General features: G+C 42.4%; 1 protein-coding gene across 2 annotated transcripts in view; it reads left to right on the top strand.

Annotated features, from left to right (window-relative positions):
- LOC124720519 (transcription initiation factor TFIID subunit 10-like) overlaps positions 1–26,603 on the top strand; it is a 103,081-nt gene extending 76,478 nt beyond the window's left edge. For both annotated transcript variants that reach the window (XM_047245876.1, XM_047245875.1), the window contains exons 4-6: positions 4,534–4,598; positions 20,149–20,354; positions 25,799–26,603. In XM_047245876.1, the coding sequence (XP_047101832.1) occupies positions 4,534–4,598; positions 20,149–20,350 (267 nt within the window). In that variant the 3' untranslated portion in view covers positions 20,351–20,354; positions 25,799–26,603. The remainder of the gene's footprint in view (positions 1–4,533; positions 4,599–20,148; positions 20,355–25,798) is intronic.
- Positions 26,604–26,848: the final 245 nt, after the last annotated feature.

Raw genomic sequence — 26,848 nt, 5'->3', positions numbered from 1 at the left:
AGCTCTGCTCAAATGCTTGTCGGATGTTTCCACTGTTTGTTCAGGAACGCTTGGCCGGCCAGAACTTTTACCTTTACAGAGGCACCCTGTTTCTTCAAACTTTTTATACCACCGTCGAATGTTCTTCGGTGATGGTGGTTTAGCACAAAATCGAATATGAAACGCCCACTGAATTGTGATCACTGATTGAGTACGACTAAATTCAATAACACAGTACACCTGCTGTTGCGCGGATGCCATATTGCACGAGACTGGCTGCACGCTCCAGATCAGCGCTCGTAGCGACATCTAGCGGATTTTTTCTGAAACTCCAGACCGTGCCGATTACATCTAGCACTGTTTCAGCTACCTAGTGACATTTGTCTCAATATTATTACAAGTTAAAATCGGGTCATTCTTTTTGGGACACCCCGTATTAAGCCGTGCCGCCTCTGCAGCCATCCGTAATTGTGAACGTGTTGACGGGACAGGATTTTGTGCACGATCTGACCTCCCGAGTATGTCCATTGGGATTCGTGTCGGGCGATCTGGGTGGCAAAATCGTTCGGTCGAATTCTCCGGGTGATGTGACGCTTTGTCGTCCGTTAAAATTCCTTTGTTGTTTGGGAATGTAAACTCTGTGAGTGGCAGCAGATGGTCTCCAAGTAGCCAAACAGAACTATTTCCAGATAATGATTGGTTCAGTTGGACCAGAGGACTAAGTCCATTCCGTGTGAATACAGCCCACACCTTTATGGAGCTACCATCAGATGGCACATTGCCTTGTTGACACCTCAGGTCCCCTTTGTGGGATCTACACCACATTCAGACCCTACCGTCAGCTCTTACCAACTGAAATTGGGACTCGTTTGACTAGGTCATGGTTTTTTAGTCACGTAGGACCCAACCGATAAGGTCACGAGCGTAGGAACCTTTTAATTCATTCTCAAACCATTATGTACAGGGTGTTTCAAAAATGACCGGTATATTTGAAATGGCAATAAAAACTAAACGAGCAGCGATAGAAATACACCGTTTGTTGCAATATGCTTGGGACAACAGTACATTTTCAGGCAGACAAACTTTCGAAATTACAGTAGTTGCAATTTTCAAAAACAGATGCCGCTGCTGTCTGGGAAACTCTATAGTACGATATTTTCCACATATCCACCATGCGTAGCAATAATATGGCGTAGTCTCTGAATGAAATTACCCGAAACCTTTGACAACGTGTCTGGCGGAATGGCTTCACATGCAGATGAGATGTACTGCTTCAGCTGTTCAATTGTTTCTGGATTCTGGCGGTACACCTGGTCTTTCAAGTGTTCCCACAGAAAGAAGTCGCAGGGGTTCATGTCTGGCGAATAGGGAGGCCAATCCACGCCGCCTCCTGTATGTTTCGGATAGCCCAAAGCAATCACACGATCATCGAAATATTCATTCAGGAAATTAAAGACGTCGGCCGTGCGATGTGGCCGGGCACCATCTTGCATAAACCACGAGGTGTTCGCAGTGTCGTCTAAGGCAGTTTGTACCGCCACAAATTCACGAAGAATGCCCAGATAGCGTGATGCAGTAATCGTTTCGGATCTGAAAAATGGGCCAATGATTCCTTTGGAAGAAATGGCGGCCCAGACCAGTACTTTTTGAGGATGCAGGGATGATGGGACTGCAACATGGGGCTTTTCGGTTCCCCATATGTGCCAGTTCTGTTTATTGACGAAGCCGTCCAGGTAAAAATAAGCTTCGTCAGTAAACCAAATGCTGCCCACATGCATATCGCCGTCATCAATGCTGTGCACTATATCGTTAGCGAATGTCTCTCATGCAGCAATGGTAGCGGCACTGAGGGGTTGCTGCGTTTGAATTTTGTATGGATAGAGGTGTAAACTCTGGCGCATGAGACGATACGTGGACGTTGGCGTCATTTGGACCGCAGCTGCAACACGGCGAACGGAAACCCGAGGCCGCTGTTGGATCACCTGCTGCACTAGCTGCGCGTTGCCCTCTGTGGTTGCCGTACGCGGTCGCCCTACCTTTCCAGCACGTTCATCCGTCACGTTCCCGGTCCGTTGAAATTTTTCAAACAGATCCTTTATTGTATCGCTTTTCGGTCCTTTGGTTACATTAAACCTCCGTTGAAAACTTCGTCTTGTAGCAACAACACTGTGTTCTAGGTGGTGGAATTCCAACACCAGAAAAATCCTCTGTTCTAAGGAATAAACCATGTTGTCTACAGCACACTTCCACGTTGTGAACAGCACACGCCTACAGCAGAAAGACGACGTACAGAATGGCGCACCCACAGACTGCGTTGTCTTCTATATCTTTCACATCACTTGCAGCGCCATCTGTTGTTGAAAATTGTAACTACTGTAATTTCGAAAGTTTGTCCGCCTGAAAATGTACTGTTGTCCCAAGCATATTGCAACAAACGGTGTATTTCTATCGCTGCTCGTTTAGTTTTTATTGCTGTTTCAAATATACCGGTCATTTTTGAAACACCCTGTACATTTGGAGGTGCAATATTATTAATAAAGCATGAAATATAAAATTTGCCAACATTTTATGTGGGGAGATTACAGCAGCATAATAAATCTCGTGTGACACTTGTGTCTGTGATGTTTTACTGTACACACTACATTTGTTTCTGCATCAGATTTATGTAATGAATGTTGTTTGACTGTATTACAATTGTCTTGGCACGTTCAAAATTTGATAGGTGTCTTTTGTTGTTTACACATAAAAATTTAATAAGCATCTTTAGTTTTTATTGTGTGTTCATATGCCATGTCTCTCCAGAGATTGTAACATTACATCTAAATGCATATATCGGTATACTGTACTGATATGGGTCTCAGACGTTAACACACTATTTTATAAATTACTGATATGTCATTAGTTAACTGCTTCACTGAATCATTTTTAAAAAGAGCTGAAAAATTATTGTATTTCATTTCAGTCTGTGTGTTCATCAGTTTGTCTGGCTCCTTTATTTTCTGTTTATATATTTCTCATTCTTCAAATATGTCTAACTCCATTCCTGTAGGCTGTATTTGTTAAATTTTCATAGTATTTTAAATACTACCTTCTGTATGTTTTATGCTTCTCAAGTGATGGCCAAAAGCAATCTTGTCGTTTGGGATCACATGTTCTACATTGTAACCTGCCGGGTGTTTCAGAATGACATTTTAAAAATTTGGGGACATGTTCCTTATACATTCCACCCTGGATTTTCCATTGTTGGAAAAGATGAAATACTTTATTTATTCGTACAACGGTGTCAAAAATGTAATTTTCATTACAAGATTTACATTTTCCTCGATGGCAATTGTCACATAAACATTAAAAACATTAATTCTTATTGCACTATCAACAAAATAATACAAATGAAGATTTAAACAAAAGAAGGGATTGTAAGTAAAACGAAATTTTAGCAAACTGAGGAATAGAAATAATGAATAGTGAACACAGTAACATGGACAGAAATATTGGATGATGAAAGGGAAGAAATTAAATCGATGTTAATGCACGGAAATAATTAAAATCATTAACACAAAAATTCCAAGCGAAAAAAGAATTACAGGGAGAAAAATGAGAGCAACTGAAAAATTTAATATGCTGATTAAAAATTGTGTGACAATGGAATGGAAATAGAAAAATAGATTTAAACACATTAACTGATTGGAAATAATCATCAGAGTCATTTAGGTAAAGATTTCAAGGAGCCTAACAAGATTTGAACCTACAACCACTAGTATACGAGGCTCGTACTATAACCGTTGCATTTACACAGATGATCTGTATAATTTATCTTTGTCGAAGCTGTAGAGCATTACGCGAAATTCTGAAATTATTTTCATCAGTTATTTGCAAATGAGGGCCTACCAGAGTGAATGATTGTAGGGTGTGATACCGGGGACCTTAACCTACAATACCACATAGACGATTTCAATAAGTCCATCCCATCGCTGGTGACCTCTCCTCATTAGCACATCCGTGACACATATGTCCCAATCATAGTGAGAGGATTATACAATAAATATACTGGGAAATTAATGTAAGAATGTATTGGTATGAATATGCACCAGTAAGCACTTTTCCAGAAGCAGTCCGAAGATGACAGAAGGGCGGAGTGAGAAGTGGAATGGATTAAGAGGGAGAAATGATAAGTGAAATAACTAGTGCAATTAAATTTGTGGAAAGCAGGAAAGAAGACAAGAAAAAATTAAAAAGCCATCTGCCAGTTGTGCTACTTGGGATTTGGGCTGCTAACAGCAATGTATTGGCCAGTAGTTGTGCCTCCTTGTAATTTTCCAATATACACGCTTTTGTACTTTCTCCAGCCTTTAAATTGTTTAAAGTTTCAAATTTTGCAGTTCGTACAGGCAGTACTTACGTGATGAAATTATTGCTTCGTTTCCAGCTTTCGACCGAGAGGTTGGGAAGATTAGGACAGTGTGATTTTCACAAACACTTGGTGTATCTCAGACACATTTCTTAAGTCAGTCAGGAACAGAATGCTGTAGAAAATGCACATACTTTCTGTTGCAGATTCCTGATGCAGTCACGAGCTATTACTTGCAGACAGCTGGGTTCGATACTGAGGACCCCCGAATGTAAGTTGTTGTCACTTCTCTGCCTTAATCGTTTCATGTTAAAAATCGAGATTATACGTAAGCAGTTCTGACGGACGGAAATAGGTAAATATTTGATGTCTCACGACATCGAGTTCGTCTTAGGTAGACCATTAGTTCGGTCGGAGCAGAATGTGGAAGAAATAAGCTGCAGCGACATTTTCAACCCAACTCAACATTTACCTAAGGTTGTTTAAAAAAATCACTCAGTGTGTAAATGAATTAATCAAAAAGAGGGTCACCCCTTCTCTTTACCACATTTCTACCTGGCCCACTCACTGCTATACTGTAAATTATGAAAAAAGTTGGGCACCACCTGCGTGCGTTTTAATGTGTGTGTGCGCTTAGATTTAAAGAGAGCAGTATATGAAGGAATGACCTTAGGAAACTGAAATATGACTTTACTGTGAAATATAAACAAAACGTCGTCATTATATTCCTTCCAAGTATTAGGCTTCTCTACCTGTTACGATCTCGTCAAGAAATTCTCCTGCCGACTTTTAATCAGCAGTGTAGTGTGGATTTTGACATCTTTGAGCTCATTTTGTGTAGATGTTTTCTCCAGGTATTTTGGTAGTTCTGACTATGTGCAAGGGGTTCCATTTTTAGTTCCTTCGGCACATCTTCATTTCTTTTGTGATCCCATTTGTCATAACCAGCTGTTTGTCTTTCATTTCACAAGCTGTAAGTCTTTTCACATCTTTTGCCTTTATTGTCCAGGCTTAATTGCAGTAGCACAGTACAGGTCTTGCTAAGGTCTCATAAACATATTCAACTGAGCTTCTGGACTGGCAAAGCTTTCATTATGTTATTAATGATTCTCACTGCTTTTGTATATCTAGTGACTATTTCAGCTAAGTCTGTTTCTTGCAAAAATGGTAATTTGTAGCTTAAATACACACATAAAAAAAAGTTTCGCATCACCTCAGTTCTGAGAGTTCGAGAACCTGTACTGAAAATTGGAATAGAGATCAACATAAACATCCGCCCTTTTCATTGCTCATGCAAACCACACATTGTGTGTTGCACCACCATACAGCGAGACCTTCAGAGGTGGTGGTCCAGATTACTGCACACACTGGTACGTCTAATACGCAGTAGCACGTCCTCTTGCATTCATGCATGCCTGTATTCGTCGTGGCATACTATCCACAAGTTCATCAAGGCACTGTTGGTCCAGATTGTCCCACTCCTCAATGGTAAATTGGCATAGATCCATCAGAGTAGTTGGTGGATCACGTCATCCATAAACAGCCCTTTTCAGTATATTCCAGGCATGTTCAATAGGGTTCATGTCTGGAGAACATGCTAGCCACTCTAGTCGAGTGATGTTGTTATCTTGAAGGAAGTCATCCACAAGACGTGCATGATGGGGGCGCGAATTATCATCCACGGATACGAATGCCTCACCAATATGCTGCCGATATGGTTGCACTATTGATCAGAGGATGGCATTAACGTATTGTACAGCTGTTACGGTGCCTTCTGTAACCACCATCAGTGTTCGTCGGCCCCACCTCCATAATGCCACCTCAAAACAGCAGGGAACCTCCACCTTGCTGCATTCGCTGGACAGTGTGTCTAAGGCGTTCAGCCTGACCGGGTTGCCTCGAAACATGACTCCCACGATTGTCTGCTTGAAGGCATATGTGACACTCATCGGTCCATTCGGCATGTTGTTGGGCCCATCTGTACCGCGCTGCATGGTGTCTTGGTTTCAAAGATGGACCTCGCCACGGATGTCGGGAGTGAAGTTGCACATCATGCAGCCTATGGCACTCAGTTTGAGTCGTAACACGACGCCCTGTGGCTGCACGAAAAGCATCATTCAACATTCATTCAACATGGTGGCATTGCTGCTCTGAGCCATAATCCATAGGCAGTGGTCATCCACTGCAGTAATCGCCCTCGGGAGGGGGGGGGGGGGGGGGGGGGGGGGGACCTGAGTGAGGCATGTCGTCAATGGTTCCTGTGTCTTTGTGTATCTTCTCCATGTCCAAACAACATCGCTTTGGTTCACTCCGACACGCATGGACACTTCCCTTCAAAGTAACAATACTGACACAATCAAACTGTGGTACTGACTGTCTCAGCATGGCTGAACTACAGACAACATGAGCAGTGTACCACCTTCTTGGTGGAATGACTGGAACTGATCAGCTGTTGGACTCCTTCCATCTAGTAGGTGCTGCTGATGCATCTCTAAACAGTTATAGGGGCTGTGGCTGTGATACAATATCCACAGTCAACGTCTCTCTTCAGGAGTTCTGGGAACTGGGGTGATGCAAAACTTTTTTTGATATGTGTATATCAATCTGTTCATTCTTTCTAGAATTTTGTTTTTCAAACCGTTCTTACTCGGTAAAGGGTATTTTCCACAGAAGGATACAATTCTTCCCCCCCCCCCCCCCCTTTTCCCGCTTCCCCCTCCTCCAACTGTATTTGTCAGATATATCTGTAAATTGTGTACAGAATACTGCAGCTCATCTCTGAAGGTGCTAAAAGAGCTAAATCATGTGCAAAAAGTAAAGGATGTAGCTTTGTGTTTCTGTTGATTTGAATGAAGCTGTACAGCATTTGTCTCCACCCTTGGATGAGTTTATTCATGTAAGTAATAAACAAGAGTGGTGAAAGTGCACATCCCTGTTGTACTGCTGCAGGTATTCGTCTGCACTGTGATAATTTGCTCTCTTTCTCGACACAGATTAAACTAGTTCTGTAAATTTTGTATACATTATCGATAAGTTCTTCAGGAATGTGATCATCTGCCAGAGCCTGATGTCTATCAGATGATCTGCTAGGATAGGAACAAAAAATACCCAAAATAAAGGCAAAGTGAACATCCTCAGTCATCAGTGAAATCAAAATCTGCCACTGGCTAACACGCACTGTCACGTCGTTCGCCGCAGTGCACTGTGACAGATTCGCACCCCCCCGTCGGCTTGAGCCTGTCCCACTCTTTGATGACAGACCTCCCTTAGGTCATCCGCTATACACATTATTTGATTATACTAGGTGTGAGAGAAAACTAATGACTGATTTTTTATCTCCCAGAGTTTATATTTCTTTCAAACAATAATATTGTCCTCTTCAAAGTATTTCCCTTCAGAAGCTATATACTGGTAGAGTCGTTTTTTCCCGGTCTTGGTCTGAAAGACTTAAACTGATAGGCCCTTTAACATGTCAATCACATTCTTTTGAATTTTCTGTAGAGTCCCAAAATTACATCGTTTTAAGACATTTTCAATATCGGAAAAAGAAAAAAAGTCACAAGGCTTGAGATCAGGTGAATAGGGGGACTGTGGAACAATGTAAATGCCTTTTGAGGTGAAAAATACAGCAACTGAAGTGGCCTTGTGACGTGGGGCATTGTCTGCGATGTCCGATCACACTCAATTCTCCCTTTTTCTGACCCTTTTGATGACATCTTTGTAAAACATTTCATTGACAGTTTCATATGGAGGAACAAATTTTTTATGCACGATACCGCTATTGTCAAAAAAGCAAATCATCTTCCCCCCCCTCAGATTTGCTCATTCGAGCTTTTTTCAGTTGAAGAGGTGTCTCAGTGTGCCACTCCTCACTTTCCTGCTTTGTCTCAGAATTGTACTCAGAAGTCCAGGATTCATCACCTATGATCAAGTGACTGAACCATTTGTGTTGTAACCTCCATGTTAAATTGTTACAAGCTTAGTCAGCCATTGTCGTAATTTTGAAATGAGAGTTATTATGAAGATCAGGTAATAAGTATTTCGCGTGAAGCACCGTTTTGACATGGGCAAAGGCCAATTGTGGAAACTAAGCAACTGAATATTATAAGTAAAGTTATTAAAGACTACAACTGACTGACTGCACAAAATAAGAGAGCACACACAGTTGCGAGTGAGTGGTACAAAATAAGAATGATATTATGAAGGAAATGGGTCGTAAGTATAGTTACATTGGTACACACTCAATGTATGCGAACGTACGATTGGGATAGAGGCACGTACATTGTAAGTACTATCATTTCCTGTGGCCTGGGTTGAAAAGAATTGTGGTAAAAATGCACTTATTTGTCTGGGATAGAAAATAATCGGACTTCGTAATTAAATGGAAAGAAAGATTCCAAGTTCTGAATGTCACGCCAAATATATTGAAATTGATATTAGTGGCCACAAAGGGAAAGAGATGAACACGTTCACATGGTGAAGATGTCGCCTCCATCTAAATTCTCCATATAAAATTAAAATAATAATAACCTTCCAGAGTTACAGCAGCTGGAATCCATGGTATCGTAAATCAGAAAGTCATTCTGTTTCATAAGCAGCTTTCATTGTATAACACAATTTCTTAAAATTACAGTGCACGTCTTATCACCAGGACATGAGAACAATGAAAGGTAACTAATACTAAACTAATAAACAAATAGTGTAAAGCTTCTTTTGTCAGTCAGTGTTTAATACTTTTCAGGCGGATCTTTGGTATGAGGGTTGAATAATTATCTATACATTTATCAATAAGAAAGATTATTAAGTTCCTTTACAGTAGTTATTAGCACTCCACTTAACGAGATCGATGCACACGTTTCTCCAGCTGACCTGCTTAGTTGTGAGGTTTTTTGGCACCATTGTGGCACAAATCTTTCTTCAGTCAAAATTTGATGCATGAAGAGTTCTCTTAATGGGGCAGCTACAGTTGTTAAAATTCATTTTCAGACGTGAAGGAAACTGCAGGACATATTCATAATCCTCCAGTTTCGGAACAGTTGCAGTTCCATCATCTGTTATAAGCTGCAGCAGTAAAAATATTCTGTTACACACGGAAGGGAGGAGTTCCTCAAGTCATTTTTCATACCAAAAAATTTTGGTAGTAGATTAAGGAACCATGAAATCTTCAAAAATGACCCCCCTCCTATCCCAGAGTGGATCGTACTGAGTGCGATAAAAGCCAGAAATTGAAATTTTAAGGAGTCTTCATTCCCATCCTCTTGATAAAATTAATAAACCAACAAACCTGCAAACAGTTATTTATACATTATCCAGGCAGATTAAGATGTCCATGTAACATAATATTTTTCCTTGTTTTTTAAATGTACATGTCTTCTTCTCCATTAATGTTGTGATTGTTCCATCTTTTTTCAGCTGTTATTCCCAACTCTTTCACTTTAAACAATTCACCACTGCCGTGTTTGTTACATACCACACATGTTCTTGGGGCGTGTGCGGCTTCAATACTCATGGCTAGTATTTATTGTTACACAGTTTTCCTGTTTGTGTTTCTGGTCACACAGCATGAGAGAATGGCTGTTATGGAATTTTTGCAGGCAATTCCACGCGGTATGTTAACCACCCGTCCCCAATTTTTATAGCATTTTATATGTTTCATTAGTTTGGAAGCTTTTGGTGTGTGGTTATGACGGCTGTTTGCTCCCCGTTCATTTTAGGTCTCTTTTACTTTTTTGACACGGAACTTTGTAAGTAACATCCTGTTCTCTGTCTTTTAATTTGTTTTAATTTTGAAATTTGAGATCCATAGTTCCTTATGTAATATTTCAGACTTGATGTTCCCTTCCCTTTTGCACGTAACAGAGTATTTTTACTACTGCAGTTTACAAACTTAACTGTTCCGAAACTGGCCGTGTACCAAATAAAAGATGGAGATTAAGCAGTTGTCCTGCGGTTTTCTTCCTTTTTCAGAACAAAATTTGGTGTACAGCGAAACTGTTTACCTGGTCACCCGTCATTCTTATTTTTAAACATCAGTTTCATCTCACTAGGGCACGTATACATTTATCGGTTTCATCGGTTTGTGAAGGTGAAGATCTCCCCAAACAGGGTTCACTTTTAACATGTTCTCGGCCTTCCACAAATGATTTGTGCCTGTGAAAAATTCTCCTCTTGATAAGGAATGTTCCCCGTAGGCCAGTTGCAACTTTTCAAAGATCACAGTTGGGAATACCCAAGTTTACTGCAAAACTTGAAGGCATAACATTGCTCTAAATTGCACTATTCGATTTTCGTAACACACAACAAAAACACAACTTCACTTATGGTGTTCTCAAAAAGCACGTGATGGCTGTACAGAGCAGAAACTCCAACTGAGCATTTGGAAGGGTTGAACACACAGGTCTACATCTGTAGAAGAGTACAAGATTTCTCATAGGGCTGTCAGTCTCATTACTTTTCTCACACACCTCGTACACAGGTGCAAACAAAAGGAGTAAGTAGAGGACAATGAAATGTGCAAGTAATCCTTGTAAATATGAGTCTGCAAACCAATGGTTTGTCCACTACAGTGTATGCCTAAGTGAAGTCACGCCATGTTACTATACTGCTAATGTCTAAGGCTACTTTTCTTTTCAAACATTGCAAGTGGGGCATAAATTACAAAGGGAAAAACTGTGCTCATTGATTCATCATCATTTCAGGTTCTTAAGTACTGATAAATTGTGTTTCAGCAACTAGTGTCTCCGATTGCTCACCTAAACTGTGGCATCCTAGGCCCATGGACTTGAAACTGTTAGAATTTTTGAGTGGGTACATTAAAAGCTTCCGGTGTATTCTGACACTGGTGACGGTCTCGACGAACTCTGGGAAACATTTGTGGACGGTTGTCAGTTCATTGGGAACACAACTGGGATTTTTTGAACGTGCACGGGCATTGACAAGAGCCACGTAGGACACTTGTCGTAATGTTCAAATAACTTACCGGAGTACAGCTGGGTGACATCTTCGGTAACTGCTGATATTTTGACAGGTGTGCACCCTGTCATTTTTGAGGCACATATGCATTTGTCAACTGTCTGCATTCTTGTAAGTTATTTGAAAATTGTATATACCGGGAGAAACTTGGGTTTCACATTTTTGTAGTGTCTCTGTCCTCGAGTGCACTTCCGAATGTTCAGGGATTCCTTTATAAGTTTTTCCTGTACTCATTACTGACGACACACTCGACCCACCAGGTTCACCGAGGGCACTGATGCGCTGCTTCCCAGACTCGGGTAGGCACGCTGGCTCTGGTTCGAATCCACCTGGCAGATTGACGACGATGGTCAGTGTGCCAGCCAGCCCACATGTAGTTTTTAGGCGGTGTTCCACATCCCCCTAGGTGAATACCAGGCTGGTCCCCACGTCCCGCCTCAGTTGCACGGCTCGCAGACATGGATTACACTAGTTGCAGACAGTTAGGATACACTAATTCTGTCCCAGAGGGTACAAGGTGGTGACAGGAAGGGCATCCGGCCACCCCTTAAACTAACCTCGCCAAATCTGTTTAACCATGCAGACCCTGCGAACTGTGGGAAAAGGCACCAGCAATAGATAGATAGACTACTGATGACACACTGTGCCAAGGTATGTCCTGCAAAGCAGAATCAAAACGAGATTCGAGAAAAAATTGCGAGAGGAGCAGTGAGCCTTCACACCTGGAAGGTCAACTGTTGACCTAGTATTTGCAGTGAGGTAACTCCGGGGGAACCAATGTTATTTTGGGGAAGATCCGCTGATGACTTTTTTCGATACAGAAAAGGCATTCGATAGCATCTGTAGAAGAAAGGTCTCGGAAGCAGTAGAAGAGGAGGAGTGGAAAAAGAGACAACAAGCATTGTGGAAGAGATGAACTGTGGAAGCCTGAGTTGTGTGAAAGTGGGAAATGTAATGACAATCTGGTCCTAGGAAACAAGTGGTGTGAAACAGAGCAACCTCTTGTCTCCTCTCTTCATCATAGTGGTCTCAGATGTGGTGTTGACTAAGGTGCCAGAAAAACTGGAGAAGAGGAAATGAAAGCAGTGGTGTTCACAGATGACTTCATGATCTGGGGAAACAGGTGGGAGGAGATTCAGGAACAGCAGGATGCTCAGGAAGAAACTGAGAGACAGTACAGAATGAAAATTGGTGCAAACAAATTTGAGATCGTGGCTGCAACTAGAAAGAAAGAAAGACCAACTAGTGGAATGAGGATTGGAGAAGGTGGGAAGTGCCAAGTACTTGGGAAGTGTGGTAGAGGGAAATGGAAGAAATGAGAAAGAGATGAGTGAATGTGGCAGACATTCAGAAACATTCCTGTGAAGTGTTGTTCTTTTTGAACAAAGACATCCCACACGAAGGCATAGACGTAATGCATAGAAGTTACTACATCACAGTACTGACCTGTGCATCTGAAACGTAGGAAATCAATGCAAGCATATTATAGGGATATGAAATGTAGTTCCTCAGAAGTACGAGGCGTGTTTTTTAAGTAAGTACCGTTTTGAAATTAAAAAAAGATATGCTAAGATATCTCAGTAATTTTATTTTTACATAAAAGCCTGTACCTTAATCTACTTTTCTACATAATTTCTGTCAATATTGAGGCACTTGTCATAATGTTGTACCAGTTTTTGAATACCCTCCTCATAGAAGTCTGCCGCCTGACTTGTTAACCACTGCGTCGCCACTGTTTTGAATTCATCATCGTCTTGAAGATGCTGACCGCCCAGGTGTTTCTCCAAGTGCAGGAACAGATGGTAGTCACTGGGCGCAAGAATGGGGCTGTACGGAGGATGATCTAGAGTTTCCCATCGAAAAGGTGTGATGAGATCTTTGGTCTGATTCGCCACATGCGGACGGGCATTGTCTTGCAGCAAAACGATGCCCTTGCTCAACTTCCGTGGACTGTTGCTTCGATTCTGGTGTGACGTAGGCCACCCATGTGTCATCAGCCGTAAAATTTTGTCTTAAGAAATCATCACCGTCATCGTGGTACCGCTCAAGGAAAATCAATGCACTGTGTAAACGTTTGGTTTTGTGCACATCTGTCAACATTTTCGGTACCCAACGTGCGCCCAATTTTCGGTAATTTGAGTGCTCGGTGACAATGCCGTACAAAACACTACGGGAAACATTAGGAAAGTCATCCCGCAAGGAGGAAATCGTAAAGCGTCTGTTTTCTCTCACCTTATTGTCCACTTTCTGCACCGTACTTTCATTAACGACCAAAGGACGCCCACTCTGTTGTTCGTCATGCACATTTGTGGGGCCATCTTTAAATCCTCTCCCCCACTTTCTTACCGTTTCATCACTCATAATGTTTTCTCCGTAAACTGCACAGATCTCACGACGGATATCGATCGCTTTTAGGTCTTAAGCACTAAGAAATCTTATAACAGCCCATACTTCACAGTTAGCGGGACTCGAGATTATCGGAGGCATCTTAAACACTCAGTACACAACGTAAACAAGAATTAGACTGTAATGGCGTCAGTGCGTAAGGTACAGGCTTTCATGTAAAAATAAAATTATTGAGATATCTTAGCACGCCTTTTTTTAAATTTCAAAATGGTACTTACTTAAAAAACACACCTCGTAGTATAGGAGTAAGAAAGAAAGAGAGGATGAGGAACGAAAGGATAAGGGAAATACTGCAAGAGGAACCCCTTGCAGGGTGGGATAGAAACATCAAGGCTAAGATGGTATGGGCACTGGAAGAGAATGGAATACAAGATGATTCCCAAGAAGATAAACGAAATGGAGATGCGGAGGAAATGACAGAGGGAAGGACCCGAGGGTAGATGGCGGAAAGGTGTGGAGGAGAGTGTTGGAAAAAGAGACAAGCACTGGAACAAACAGGACTAGATGGTGAGGATTATGTTCCAGACAGACCCAGCGTGTGGCTAGAAACTGTTCAGGATGGTGGTGATGATGGTGTTGGTGTACTCATTCATAATATGTCAAGTCAGGGAACCTGTTGGTTTCTGGACCTCTGTTTATTAGAATTGTTTGTGTATATCATTGTTCTCTACTCACACCATTCATTTGTACCTATACTAGTCAGACACACTGCTTATTCCTCCCACCGCTCAGTTTTCCCTTCTTTGCATAGTCCATGCTCGCCATTGAGCTCTTGATATTCATACAGCTGCCTATCTTTTATAGGATTTTTCCGAAACTGCTATTGTTTGTTGACTTATTATTTCACATAAATCGACCAGGACTACTTTCCATTACCTTATGTTTATTTATGTGTGTTCCACCACAATAATATTAAAAGGACAGGTTGGTGCTCACTATATGACAGAAATGTTGAGTTGCAGATAGGCACAACAAAAAAGACTGCTAAACACGTAAGCTTTCGGCCAGAAGGTCTTCTTCCAAAATACACACACACACACACACACGTGACCACTGTCTCTGGGGCTGGCGGGGCGATTATTGTGTTCTGTACTAGTTAGCTCTGCAGGAGGACATTGCCCCAAAGCATAGGTTTGTTTTCATACTTGTTTATGTGGCTAATGACCACAGACACTTGCTGTGAGTTACATGTGGATTGTCTTTGGTGTGGAATATTTTAAAATGTGGCATGTGGATCTTAACATTCTGTGCACTACTACAGTGTGTCTTCACAAAGTTGTAACATCTCCTGTGCAAGACGTGAAGTGATGCTTTATTATATTAGTGCATATTATGTCTTACACCTTTTTTTTGTCAATGGTATGAAGACTTTCACCAAAGTTTTTGTCAGCTGCAGAGGCGACTTGCATTGTTTGGAACAACGTTAAGTTCAGTATTGAGGTAAAGGTGTAGCTTACCGACCAGGTCTGTACGTCTCTACGTAATAAGTTGTGTAGAAATGTCTGCTTTAGTCTCCAAGCTGTAACTGTTGAGTCTGATACACTGTTATTAAAAGATGTGCACAGCACTGTAGTATCTGGTTTTCATTTCTCTTCACATTTTGTAGCAAACAGTTTAATTTGATGGTGATGAGATTTGTAAGCTGTAGGACATCTGTATCATTGCACAGGGTCAGTAAGCCAAACTTGATGTAGATATTCATGTTTTGCCTAATGGGCGTGGACTAACTAAATACGCAGTAACTGTACTGACTGAATACCAACTGCAAAATAACTGAAAATTACACAATGTTTATGTATTGAATATTCACCTCTGACTGACTTGTGCTCTGTGTGTGGTACCTATTTATATGTACATGTATTACAGAAAATTGCAAATTGGTAAAATGCTAAGCTAATCCATTTCAGATATCAACAGAAAATACAAGAAAATTAGTAGGAACAAAGATACAATAGGCAGTAAAGTAAGTGTGTTGAACTATGTGCTGCATAATTAGAAAATGGGAAATTTATCAGTACTGTTTTACAGGAGATCTGTGTAATGTACACAGGGATTCCTAAAGTTCGTCAAAGAGCTTTTGAACTGAAATCTTTCACCTTGGGTACTTAACAAACTAATGATATCAATATAATGGAAGGAAACATTCCACGTGGGAAAAATTATATATATAAAAACAAAGATGAGGTGACTTACCGAACAAAAGCGCTGGCAGGTCGATAGACACACAAACAAACACAAACATACAAGCAGACATATTTAAATATGTCTGCTTGTGTCTGTATGTGTGGATGGATATGTGCGTGTGTGCGAGTGTATACCTGTCCTTTTTTCCCCCTAAGGTAAGTCTTTCCGCTCCCGGGATTGGAATGACTCCTTACCCTCTCCCTTAAAACCCACTTCCTTTCGTCTTCCCCTCTCCTTTCCTCTTTCCTGATGAGGCAACAGTTTGTTGCGAAAGCTTGAATTTTGTGTGTATGTTTGTGTTTGTTTGTGTGTCTATCGACCTGCCAGCGCTTTTGTTCGGTAAGTCACCTCATCTTTGTTTTTATATATAACAAACTAATGAGATATTTTAGTGAAAGAATACAGTTTTGGAAGAGGAAGAATCAAGATTGCAAAACTAGGGCACTGGATTCTAGAAAAAATTACTTTTTAAGATTCGAATATTGTGGAATCCAAAAATTTTGAATATGAATAACATTTCAAAAATTAAATTGCAGAAAAAGTAAGATGTTTGTTGAAAAAGGAGTATGAGAGCTCATAAGTCAGCTAAGTCAATCTTGAAACAAACAATTTTTTATCATCGGTATGTTTTTATGTTCATATTGTTCGCACATATAGCTAATCACGAATATTTCGTCACATAAAATATTTTCACATCAGATGTACTCAGATGTATTAGGCAGTCATTAAATTATACTGCAAATAATAAAGTCTAATTAAATACTGCTTGAAAAAGAAATTAGTTATTTTGTGTAACTACCGTATATGTACTATAGCGGGAAACATTCCACGTGGGAAAAATATATCTAAAAACAAAGATGAAGTGACTTACCAAACGAAAGTGCTGGCAGGTCGATAGACACACAAACAAACACAAACATACACACAAAATTCAAGCTTTAGCAACAAACGGTTGCTTCATCAGGAAAGAGGGAAGGAGAGGGAAAGACGAAAGGAAGTGGGTTTTAAGGGAGAGGGTAAGGAGTCATTCCAATCCCGGGAGTGGAAAGACTTACTTTAGGGGGAAAAAAAGGACAGGTATACACTCGCACACACACACATATCCATCCACACGTATACAGACACAAGCAGACATTTGTAAAGGCAAAGAGTTTCGGCAGAGATGTCAGTCGAGGCAGAAGTACAGTGGCAAAGATGTTGTTGAAAGACAGGTGAGGTATGAGAGGCGGCAACTTGAAATTAGCGGAGGTTGAGGCCTGGCGGATAACGAGAAGAGAGGATATACTGAAGGGGTAGTTCCCATCTCCGGAGTTCTGACAGGTTGGTGTTAGTGGGAAGTATCCAGATAACCCGGAAGGTGTAACAGTGTGCCTAGACGTGCTGGCCGTGCGAGGCATGTTTAGCCACAGGGTGATCCTCATTACCGACAAACACTGTCTGCCTGTGTCCGTTCATGCGAATGGACAGTTTGTTGCTGGTCATTCCCACATAGAATGCGTCACAGTGTAGGCAGGTCAGTTGGTAAATCACGTGGGTGCTTTCACTTGTGGCTCTGCCTTTGATCGTGTACACCTTCCGGGTTACAGGACTGGAGCAGGTGGTGGTGGGAGGGTGCACGGGACAGGTTTTACACAGGGGGCGGTTACAAGGGTAGGAGCCAGAGGGTAGGGAAGGTGGTTTGGGGATTTCATAGGGATGAACTAAGAGGTTACGAAGGTTAGGTGGATGGCGGAAAGACACTCTTGGTGGAGTGGGGAGGATTTAATGATGGATGGATCTCATTTCAGGGCAGGATTTGAGGAAGTCATATCCGTGGTGGAGAACCACATTCAGAGTCTGGTCCAGTCCCGGAAAGTATCCTGTCACAAGTGGGGCACTTTTGTGGTTCTTCTGTGGGAGGTTCTGGGTTTGAGGAGATGAGGAAATGGTTCTGGTTATTTGCTTCTGTACCAGGTCAGGAGGGTTGTTGCGGGATGCGAAAGCTGTTTTCAGGTTGTCAGTGTAATGGTTCGGGGATTCCGGACTGGAGCAGATTCGTTTGCCATGAAGAGCTAGGCTGTAGGGAAGGGACCGTTTGATGTGGAATGGGTGGCAGCTGTCATAATTGAGGTACTGTTGCTTGTTGGTGGGTTTTATGTGGACGGACGTGTGAAGCTGGCCATTGGACAGGTGGAGGTCAACGTCAAGGAAAGTGGCATGGGATTTGGAGTAGGACCAGGTGAATCTGATGGAACCAAAAGAGTTGAGGTTGGAGAGGAAATTCTGGAGTTCTTCTTCACTGTGAGTCCAGATCATGAAGATGTCATCAATAAATCTGTACCAAACTTTGGGTTGGCAGGCCTGGGTAACCAAGAAGGCTTCCTCTAAGTGACCCATGAATAGGTTGGCGTACGAGGGGGCCATCCTGGTATCCGTGGCTGTTCCCTTTAATTGTTGGTATGTCTGGCCTTCGAAAGTGAAGAAGTTGTGGGTCAGGATGAAGCTGGCTAAGGTAATGAGAAAAGAGGTTTTTGGTAGGGTGGCAGGTGATCGGCGTGAAAGGAAGTGCTCCATCACAGCGAGGCCCTGGACGTGCGGAATATTTGTGTATAAGGAAGTGGCATCAATGGTTACAAGGATGGTTTCCGGGAGTAACAGACTGGGTAAGGATTCCAGGTGTTCGAGAAAGTGGTTGGTGTCTTTGATGAAGGATGGGAGACTGCATGTAATGGGTTAAAGGTGTTGATCTACGTAGGCAGAGATGCGTTCTGTGGGGGCTTGGTAACCAGCTGCAATGGGACGACCGGGATGATTGGGTTTGTGAATTTTAGGAAGAAGGTAGAAGGTAGGGGTGCGGGGTGTTGGTGGGGTCAGGAGGTTGATGGAGTCAGGTGAAAGGTTTTGTAGGGGTCTAAGGTTCTGAGGATTCCTTGAAGCTCCGCCTGGACATCAGGAATGGGATTACCTTGGAAAACTTTGTATGTAGTGTTGTCTGAAAGCTGACGCAGTCCCTCAGCCACATACTCCCGACGATCAAGTACCATGGTCGTGGAACCCTTGTCCGCCGGAAGAATGACGATGGATCGGTCAGCCTTCAGATCACGGATAGCCTGGGCTTCAGCAGTGGTGATGTTGGGAGTAGTATTAAGGTTTTTTAAGAAGGATTGAGAGGCAAGGCTGGAAGTGAGAAATTCCTGGAAAGTTTGGAGAGGGTGATTTTGAGGAAGAGGAGGTGGGTCCCGCTTTGACGGAGGACGGAACTGTTCCAGGCAGGGTTCAATTTGGATAGTGTCTTGGGGAGTTGGATCATTAGGCGTAGGATTAGGATCATTTTTCTTCGTGGCAAAGTGATATTTCCAGCAGAGAGTACGGGTGTAGGACAGTAAATCTTTGACAAGGGCTGTTTGGTTGAAAGGTTAACTACTGAATTGGGATGTTGTGGTTCCAGAATGTGTTGATCAGAATTTTGAGGTTTTGGGGGGAGTGGAGCTGGAAGTGGGAGATTGAGTAGATGGGAGAGACTGGGTCTGTGTGCAATGAGAGGAGGTTGAGGTTTGCTGGAAATGTTGTGAAGGGTGAGTGAGTTGCCTTTCCGGAGGTGGGAAACCAGGAGATTGGATAGTTTTTTGAGGTGGAGGGTGGCATGCTGTTCTAATTTGCGGTTGGCCTCTAGGAGGATGCTCTGAACAGCCGGTGTGGATGTGGGAGAGGAAAGATTGAGGACTTTTATTAAGGATAGGAGTTGACGGGTGTGTTCGTTGGCTGAGTTGATGTGTAGGTGAAGGATTAGGTGGTTGAGGGCAATGGATTGTTCAGTTTGGAACTGGTATAGGGACTGATGGAAAGAAGAGTTACAGCCAGAGATGGGAACTTTAAGTGTGAGGCCTTTGGGGGTAATGCCAAATGTCAGACAAGCCTGAGAAAATAAAATATGGGAGTGTAATGTGGCTAGGGCGAAGGCATGTTTGCGGAGGGAATGTAAATAAAACTTAATGGGGTTGTTGTGGGGGTGTTGTGAGGGTGACATGGTATAGAAGGTGGAAAGTGTAACATGAGGCTGAAATGAAAATGAAAATAAAAATATATGGGGAGAGATAAAGGTGAACTAGAAAGCAACTGGAGAGCTGGTGTGAAAAAAGGCGAAAAAGTGTTGGTTATAGCTGGGCTATGTTGATCCTGTGGTGAACTTGGGTTGGTAGACAACGATGTGCACAAAGGTTAGATGGTAACAAGTAGGATAGCCCCTCCTCACACGGCAACAGAGGACTGTGTGTTTGCAGAGTGCGGCTGATTTCGCTGGCAGCCCAGAAGTTCATCTCGGATGTGGCCAACGACGCCCTGCAGCACTGCAAGACACGCTCTTCCGCACAGAACACCAAGGCGCGCCTCAAGGATCGACGCTACACGCTCACACTGGAGGACCTGACGCCCGCCCTCGCAGAATATGGCATCGTCGTGCGGAAACCTCCCTACTACGTCTGAGCGTGTAAGTTCCTCTCCCTTCGTAATGTTGAGGTAAATGTGTCGTAGCGACTTTCGTGGCACGTGTGGCTGGCAGACAGATGACATGACCTGACGGGGCAGATCAGTTACGGCACGGGACGCCCGAGTGTTCTGGGTCGAACAATTTTTGTCTTCTCTCCCCACTCATTTTCTTTGTCCGTTTGCCTGCTTTGGAAGATTGTGTGTGGATCTTCTTTGTTAATCTGTCTCCCTCCATTACCTCTGGATGTTCGTAGAGTGTAACACACCTCTTCCTGACCTCATTTGTTCTGTTAGAGCAGATCGAATATATTCCCTCATTTGGTCTCGAAACATAATTATCATTTTTGTTCTCGATTGGACCTAATACTTTTCGCAATATTTTTCTTTCTTTCTTTTCTAAATCTTCTATTGCTGTTTTGCATTGAGATAAAAGCAGTGTTTGTGACCCACACAGGACTTGGGATTTTAGAACTGCATTATAATGCCTTAATTTAACATCTTTAGACAAAAATTTTTTGTTGTACAGATTTGTCACTTTCCTGTATGCTCTCTTTGTTTTTTTCAGTTGTGATTTTTTTATTCATTTTATTTATTTATTAATTTTTTCTAAATGGCAAATTGGTCATTTAGGATCACACTAGAGCTTCAGTTTGCCCTCTTAGTTCATAGTTTCCTCTGTTTATACTACTCCATACGATACCCGTTGACGTGAAACACTTCATAACTTTGTATTTTGAGGGCTTCCAGGTTGTTGGGTGTCTCGAGGTATTATTGAGGTTCCTGAGTCTATGTCGTGGTGGTCTTCTTGTTACAGAGGTAATCAAATATTTGTTTGGATAGTGTTTATTATTTTTGACCATTCCGTACAGATGTCAAATAAATAACAGCCTTCTTTTCCTAGCAGTCTCAGAGATCCTCTCCGCATTTGGAGCGGTTTTTTTTTTTTTTTTTAAAAAAAGGGTTTATGTAGCTGCTGGCTCACTAATTGTAGTTGAAGCTGACTCAGAACACTTTGCAAGATATGTCACCCTACGTAGTATCTGACATATTTACCTTTTTCTTTTAATCCAGTCATCGTAGTTGGTTCTCTTTTAGGCACCTTGGTAATCAGCACCTTTGAAATCCCTTGTGTAGCTGAGGAAAGGCTTTACTTCTTCACATTTTGAAGCTGTTATTGGAGCAAAAGAAGACAACTTCTACTCATATCACAAAAAGCACCTCCACTACTTTCCTTTTACAGACATATATTTCCTTGAATGGTTGTGCAGAATATTAGGGTGACATGTGGATTAGAGTAGAATACAACTTTTCATACTACATATGTATCGAAGGCTCAACATGACAAGATTACCGTATACTTTATTTGTCACAAAACCATCTTGTCTTTTGTTTTCATTCTTGGAGGGTGTGGTTGCTTCTTGATGATCAAGCAACTGTCAAGCCACAACTCCAATAAGTAAAACGCTCCACCCACAGCAGGTGAAGCCATTTACTTGTCTCCACACCTTGCCGTTTTCTCATATTCCACACCTCCCATTTAATGTCTGCACGTACAAAAACAAACACCTGTGCACAACATACATTCCGTGACTTACTCCCTACTTTGTCACGATCATCTTGTCCGCCCCCGTTAGCTGAGTGGTCGGCGCGACAGAATGTCAATCGTAAGGGCCGGGGGTCAATTCTCGGCTGGGTCGGAGATTTTCTCCACTAAGGGACTGGGTGTCGTGTCGTCCTAATCAGTATCGTTTCATCCCCGTCGACGCTCGAGTCACCGAAGTGGCGTCAGATCGAAAGACTCGCACCCGGCAAACGGTCTACCCGACGGGAGGCCCTAGTCACATGACATTTATATTTTACGATCATCTTTCCTTGTACTACACAAAGAATGTGATATATCATTAGTCTGAATGGTGTGTAACACTTCACATTGCTGCTCTGAAGTTTCCAGCTGGTCTCAATCTGGATTACAGCCATGATTTTTTGTCATTCTCCTTGCTGGATTCACCAATTTCTCTAGCTCATTCATCGAGAGCTGTTTCCTGGCACACAGGCATTCTGTTTTGACCACAGTATTACAACATTTTAGTTTGGCATTCCAGGAGATGAACTTTTAGCTGTAAAAGTTTTTACTTGGCCCGTATGCGCCCTCCAGTTCTAAGACTGAGTTCACTACAGCAACTTTTTCAAGTCTGCTTTCTTGCACAGTCTCACCAAGGTACTCGACTACACTTCTCTAATCACATTAATGAGACCACCTGTCAAGATCCTGAATAACCACTTTTTGCAGTTGGAGACGTGCAGGAAGAGAGTCAGTGAAGTTCTGGAAGGTACCGACAGACGTGTGGAGTCGTGCCGACTCAGTGCCTTGCCCAACTCTGCCAGGTTTCTCGGTTGACGATAAGTCGCACGAACAGCCCGGTCGAGATGGTCCCACAGATTTTTGACTGTGTTAAAATCTGGGAGTACAGTAAACTTGTCCCGGTGCTCTTCAAACCACACATGTATTCCGTGAGCTGTGTAACATGCTGCATCGTCCTGCTGGCAGATGTCATCGTGCCAATGAAACACAAGCTGCACGAGGCGGTGGACACGGTCCCGAGGATTCATGCTACTTACGTTCATCCATTTTGCTCTCCAGCATGATGAGACCGCCCAGTTAATGGTTCAGAAAAAGTCCCCAGACCGTAATGCTCCCTCCTCCGGCCCGAAGCCTTCTGACGATCTAAAGGCATCTGTCCGATTGAGCATAGAATGTGATCCGACTGAAAAGGCCACCTGCGTTCACCAAGTGGACAGGCAGTTGCAGTATTGCTATGCCAATTCCAGGCTTCAGTTGGCCTGTTGTGGAGGCCCATACTGCACACAGACATTCATTGAGACAGATAGTAACTCCTCAGTTCATCTGGCCTCTTTCAGCAGCTCAACAGTTGCAAGTCTGTTCACTCACACAGCTATCGACAGCTGTCGTTCAGTCCTATCATCTGTGGCCTTTGGTGCACCACAATTTCCTCAGTGCCGGTTTTGGATAGCGTCATTCTGCCATCCGCAGTAGATACTGAGGTGACAAAAGTCATGGGATACCTCCTAATATTGTATCAGACCTCCTTATGCCCAGCGTATTGCAGCAGTTCGACACGGCACGGTCTCGGAAGCCCCCTGCAGAAGTATTAAGTCGTGGTTTAACGTAGGTTCAGTCCAGGGGGATGGCGGGATGAAAGGATGTGTTGGAGTTAAACCACCTCACTCCCATTTACTCTTCAGTCTTCTCCTCTTTCCCTTTCCTCTTTAGCCATTCACGCATCTTTTCATCCTACATAGTTGTGTTTATCTTTATACTATATACCTCTTTACTTCTGTATGCATCCTCTTTGGTCTGAAGCTGGCACAGTACTTACAGTAGAATATCTTTGGCTTCCCTCTGACAACCATGCCTCCACCCTTGCTACCCTCCCTGTTTTCCTCTCCCTGTTGCTTCATAACCTGGGTTGTGAGTAACTGAATCTACTTTCCCTTCTTCCCTTTCTTTCCCCTCTCTCCTCCCTGATGAAGGAACATTTGTTCCGAAAGCTAGGAACGTAAATTTTCGGTTCTGTTTTTGTGTATCTATCGGCTGTGCTGAGCTGAGGTAAGTACTGGCCAGCCCCTCTATCTCTTTGTTAGTATTTGTTTCACATATTTATATGAGTTTAAGTAGTGTGTAAGTATAGGGACTGATGACCTCAGCAGTTTGATCTGTTAGGAATTCACACACACACACACACACACACACACACACACACACACACACACACACACACACACACACACATTATTTATACTTGTAAATAATTGTTGTGATTACTATAAATAAAGTATGGATTAACAAATACTAAAAAAAAGTACTTGTTTAAGTCAAATATGAAAATGTTTTATGTGGGGTCAAAATGACCACTTTCCACCATTTTAGGAACGTCTGCCAGCGGCATACATAGCGCAACCCGAAAACAGTAGCGAACCTCCACCTCGTTGCACTCGCCGGACAGTGTGTCCGAGGCGTTCGGCCTGACCGGTTTGCCTACAAACACGTCTCCGACGATTTTCTGGTCGAAGGCATATGCGACACTCGTTGGTGAAAAGAACGTGATGCCAATCCTGGGCAGTCCATTTGGCGTGTTGTTGGGCCCACCTGTACCGCGCTACAGGGTGTCACGGTTGCAAAGGTGGACCTCGCCACAGACGTCAGGAGTGAAGTTGGGCATCATGCAGCCTATTGAGCACAGTTTGAGTAGTAACACGTCCTGTGGATGTCTGAACATCGTCACTTTGGTTCACTCCGAGATGCCTGTACACTTCCCTTGTTTAGAATCCTTCCTGGCACAAAGTAACAATGCGGATGCGATCCAACCGCAGTATTGACCGTCTAGGCACGGTTGAACTACAGACAGCACGAACTGTGTATTCCTTCCTGGTGTTATGACTGAAACTGAACGGCTGTCAGGCCCCCTCCCTCTAATAGGCACTGTAATGGTTGTTTACATCTTTTGGTGGGATTAGTGACATCTCTGAACAGTCTAAGGGACTGTGTCTGTGATACAATATCCACAGTCAACGTCTATCTTCCCGAGTTCTGGGAACCGGGTTGATGCAACACTTTTTTTGATGTGTGTGTTATAGTTACTTACCTAATGAATTTTAGTCTGACTATACAGCATAATAAAGATGATTTTAATAAAAGAATATCGTTTCAGGGCTGGTCTGTGATTGAACGCTTTTTGTGTATACTACTCAGATAATCTAACCCCCCCCCCCCGCATCCCCCCGCCCCACATGGGGTAATCTGAGATCTGTTGCTCTAGCAGAATGAACAATAATACGGGTCTTTTACAAATTGTACCAACACTGTGTGACACATCTGAAGTGGGAGGTCATTCACATATTTCAGGAGCAGAGGTGGACTTAAAATTGAACCTTGTGGGGCTCCATTTCTGACTTAAGATTTTCTCGCCTTGTTTTAATTACTGAGCAACTCTTGTTTGCATTCTTCTTGCCAAGTATGGTTAGACCCAGTTGTTTGCTATAGCTTTTCCAAGATAGTATCACAATCAGTACATAAATGCTTTGGAAAGATCACAAAATATCGACATGTGAAATTTGTGACGTGAAAAGCTTGTAATATCTGGTGATTACAGCAAACATTGTGGCTGTCAACAGCTGGAGCATGTGGATTACTGCAAAAATATTATGTTTTTGAATGCTTTATTTTGATCACCATCTGCATGCTATTCCTATATTTTGCTAATGATAATTCATAGAAGTTAACAGTTACGACAATGTACAGAATCTCCTTTTAACTGAGCTGTGACTAAAAGATTGACAGTGATCAGGTGTCAGTAAAGTTATCTTTTTTGGTAACTGAGTTTGCGATGTGGACAGACAGCTTTAATGTAAATTTGTGCTGTGCAGGAAGAAGACCTCGGGGACTGCAATGGAAGGTGGCCTTCTGCGGTCGTCGGGTGCATTCCGGTGAAGAGCTTTGTGGCTTCTCTTGTCCTTCTCTGCAGTACCACAATTCTCAGATCACCTTCTGTGACAGCTGTGCGCAGGTCAAGCGAGTACTGCTGCTTGCTGCTATGGAAGATTTTGTGGCGAGTTTGAAGTACTTTTGTTGGGAATGCCTTTTATTGCATCATTTCGTTGACAACATTTATTCAGTTAATGTGAACTGCCTGTAGGATGCTGCGTGTGCAGTTGCGATGAGCTAAATTACGTTAGAAGGCTGTGTGGATTAAACAGAAAAATGCCGAGCAAAATGGACATTACTACATTAAATTGATTATGTATTATATTCAGAGTGATGAGAACTGCGGCATGTGGTCGAGTAAGTGGTGTTATTTTAAATTATAATGATGTCTCATGTTAAGTATATCACCGTCGAGTTGTCCTGTGTAATGTGTGGCAAACCTTTTATTTTCCACACGAGTAACCGCTTTCTTGATTCTGTGCAGTCATTCGTGCACATCTGCTCTTCTGTATTATGCTAAAAGGAGGAGGAAAATTAAAGGAAATAAAGAAAAGAACTTTATTACCATTCCTGTTTTAAAAAAAATAGTGTGTCATATAATAACACAACATGTGCTTTATCCTTACTCCAACCTGTTATCTGGCACTAAGAATTCAAATGTTATTTTGAAATATCATTCTGTCTCCACTGTTTTATGATGCAGAAGACTTGAGCTTAATTTGAGTTTTGACATTTTTGTCATTTATATCAAGGATTATAATGTATTTAATAAATTGAATTAAAACCATTTTTAGAAGTTCTTCCCACTGCCTGCCTTCCTATCATATTACTTAGTGTTTTGTCCCTCTTCTTCAAGATCCACGTCTGTATCTTGAAGTTAGCCACACAAATGTGCCCACGCCATAAGCTTGTTTATGATAAACCACCACGTGCTCATGTCAAGAGGTAAGTATAATAAGTAAATGTGAGCATATTTTCTAAAACAAGTGACA

The sequence above is a fragment of the Schistocerca piceifrons genome, chromosome 11 (assembly GCF_021461385.2).
Source record: "Schistocerca piceifrons isolate TAMUIC-IGC-003096 chromosome 11, iqSchPice1.1, whole genome shotgun sequence".
In the NCBI taxonomy this organism is placed as follows: domain Eukaryota; kingdom Metazoa; phylum Arthropoda; class Insecta; order Orthoptera; family Acrididae; genus Schistocerca; species Schistocerca piceifrons.
Note: the sequence above shows the minus strand (reverse complement) of the source record. Positions and strands in the feature narration are given on the sequence as shown.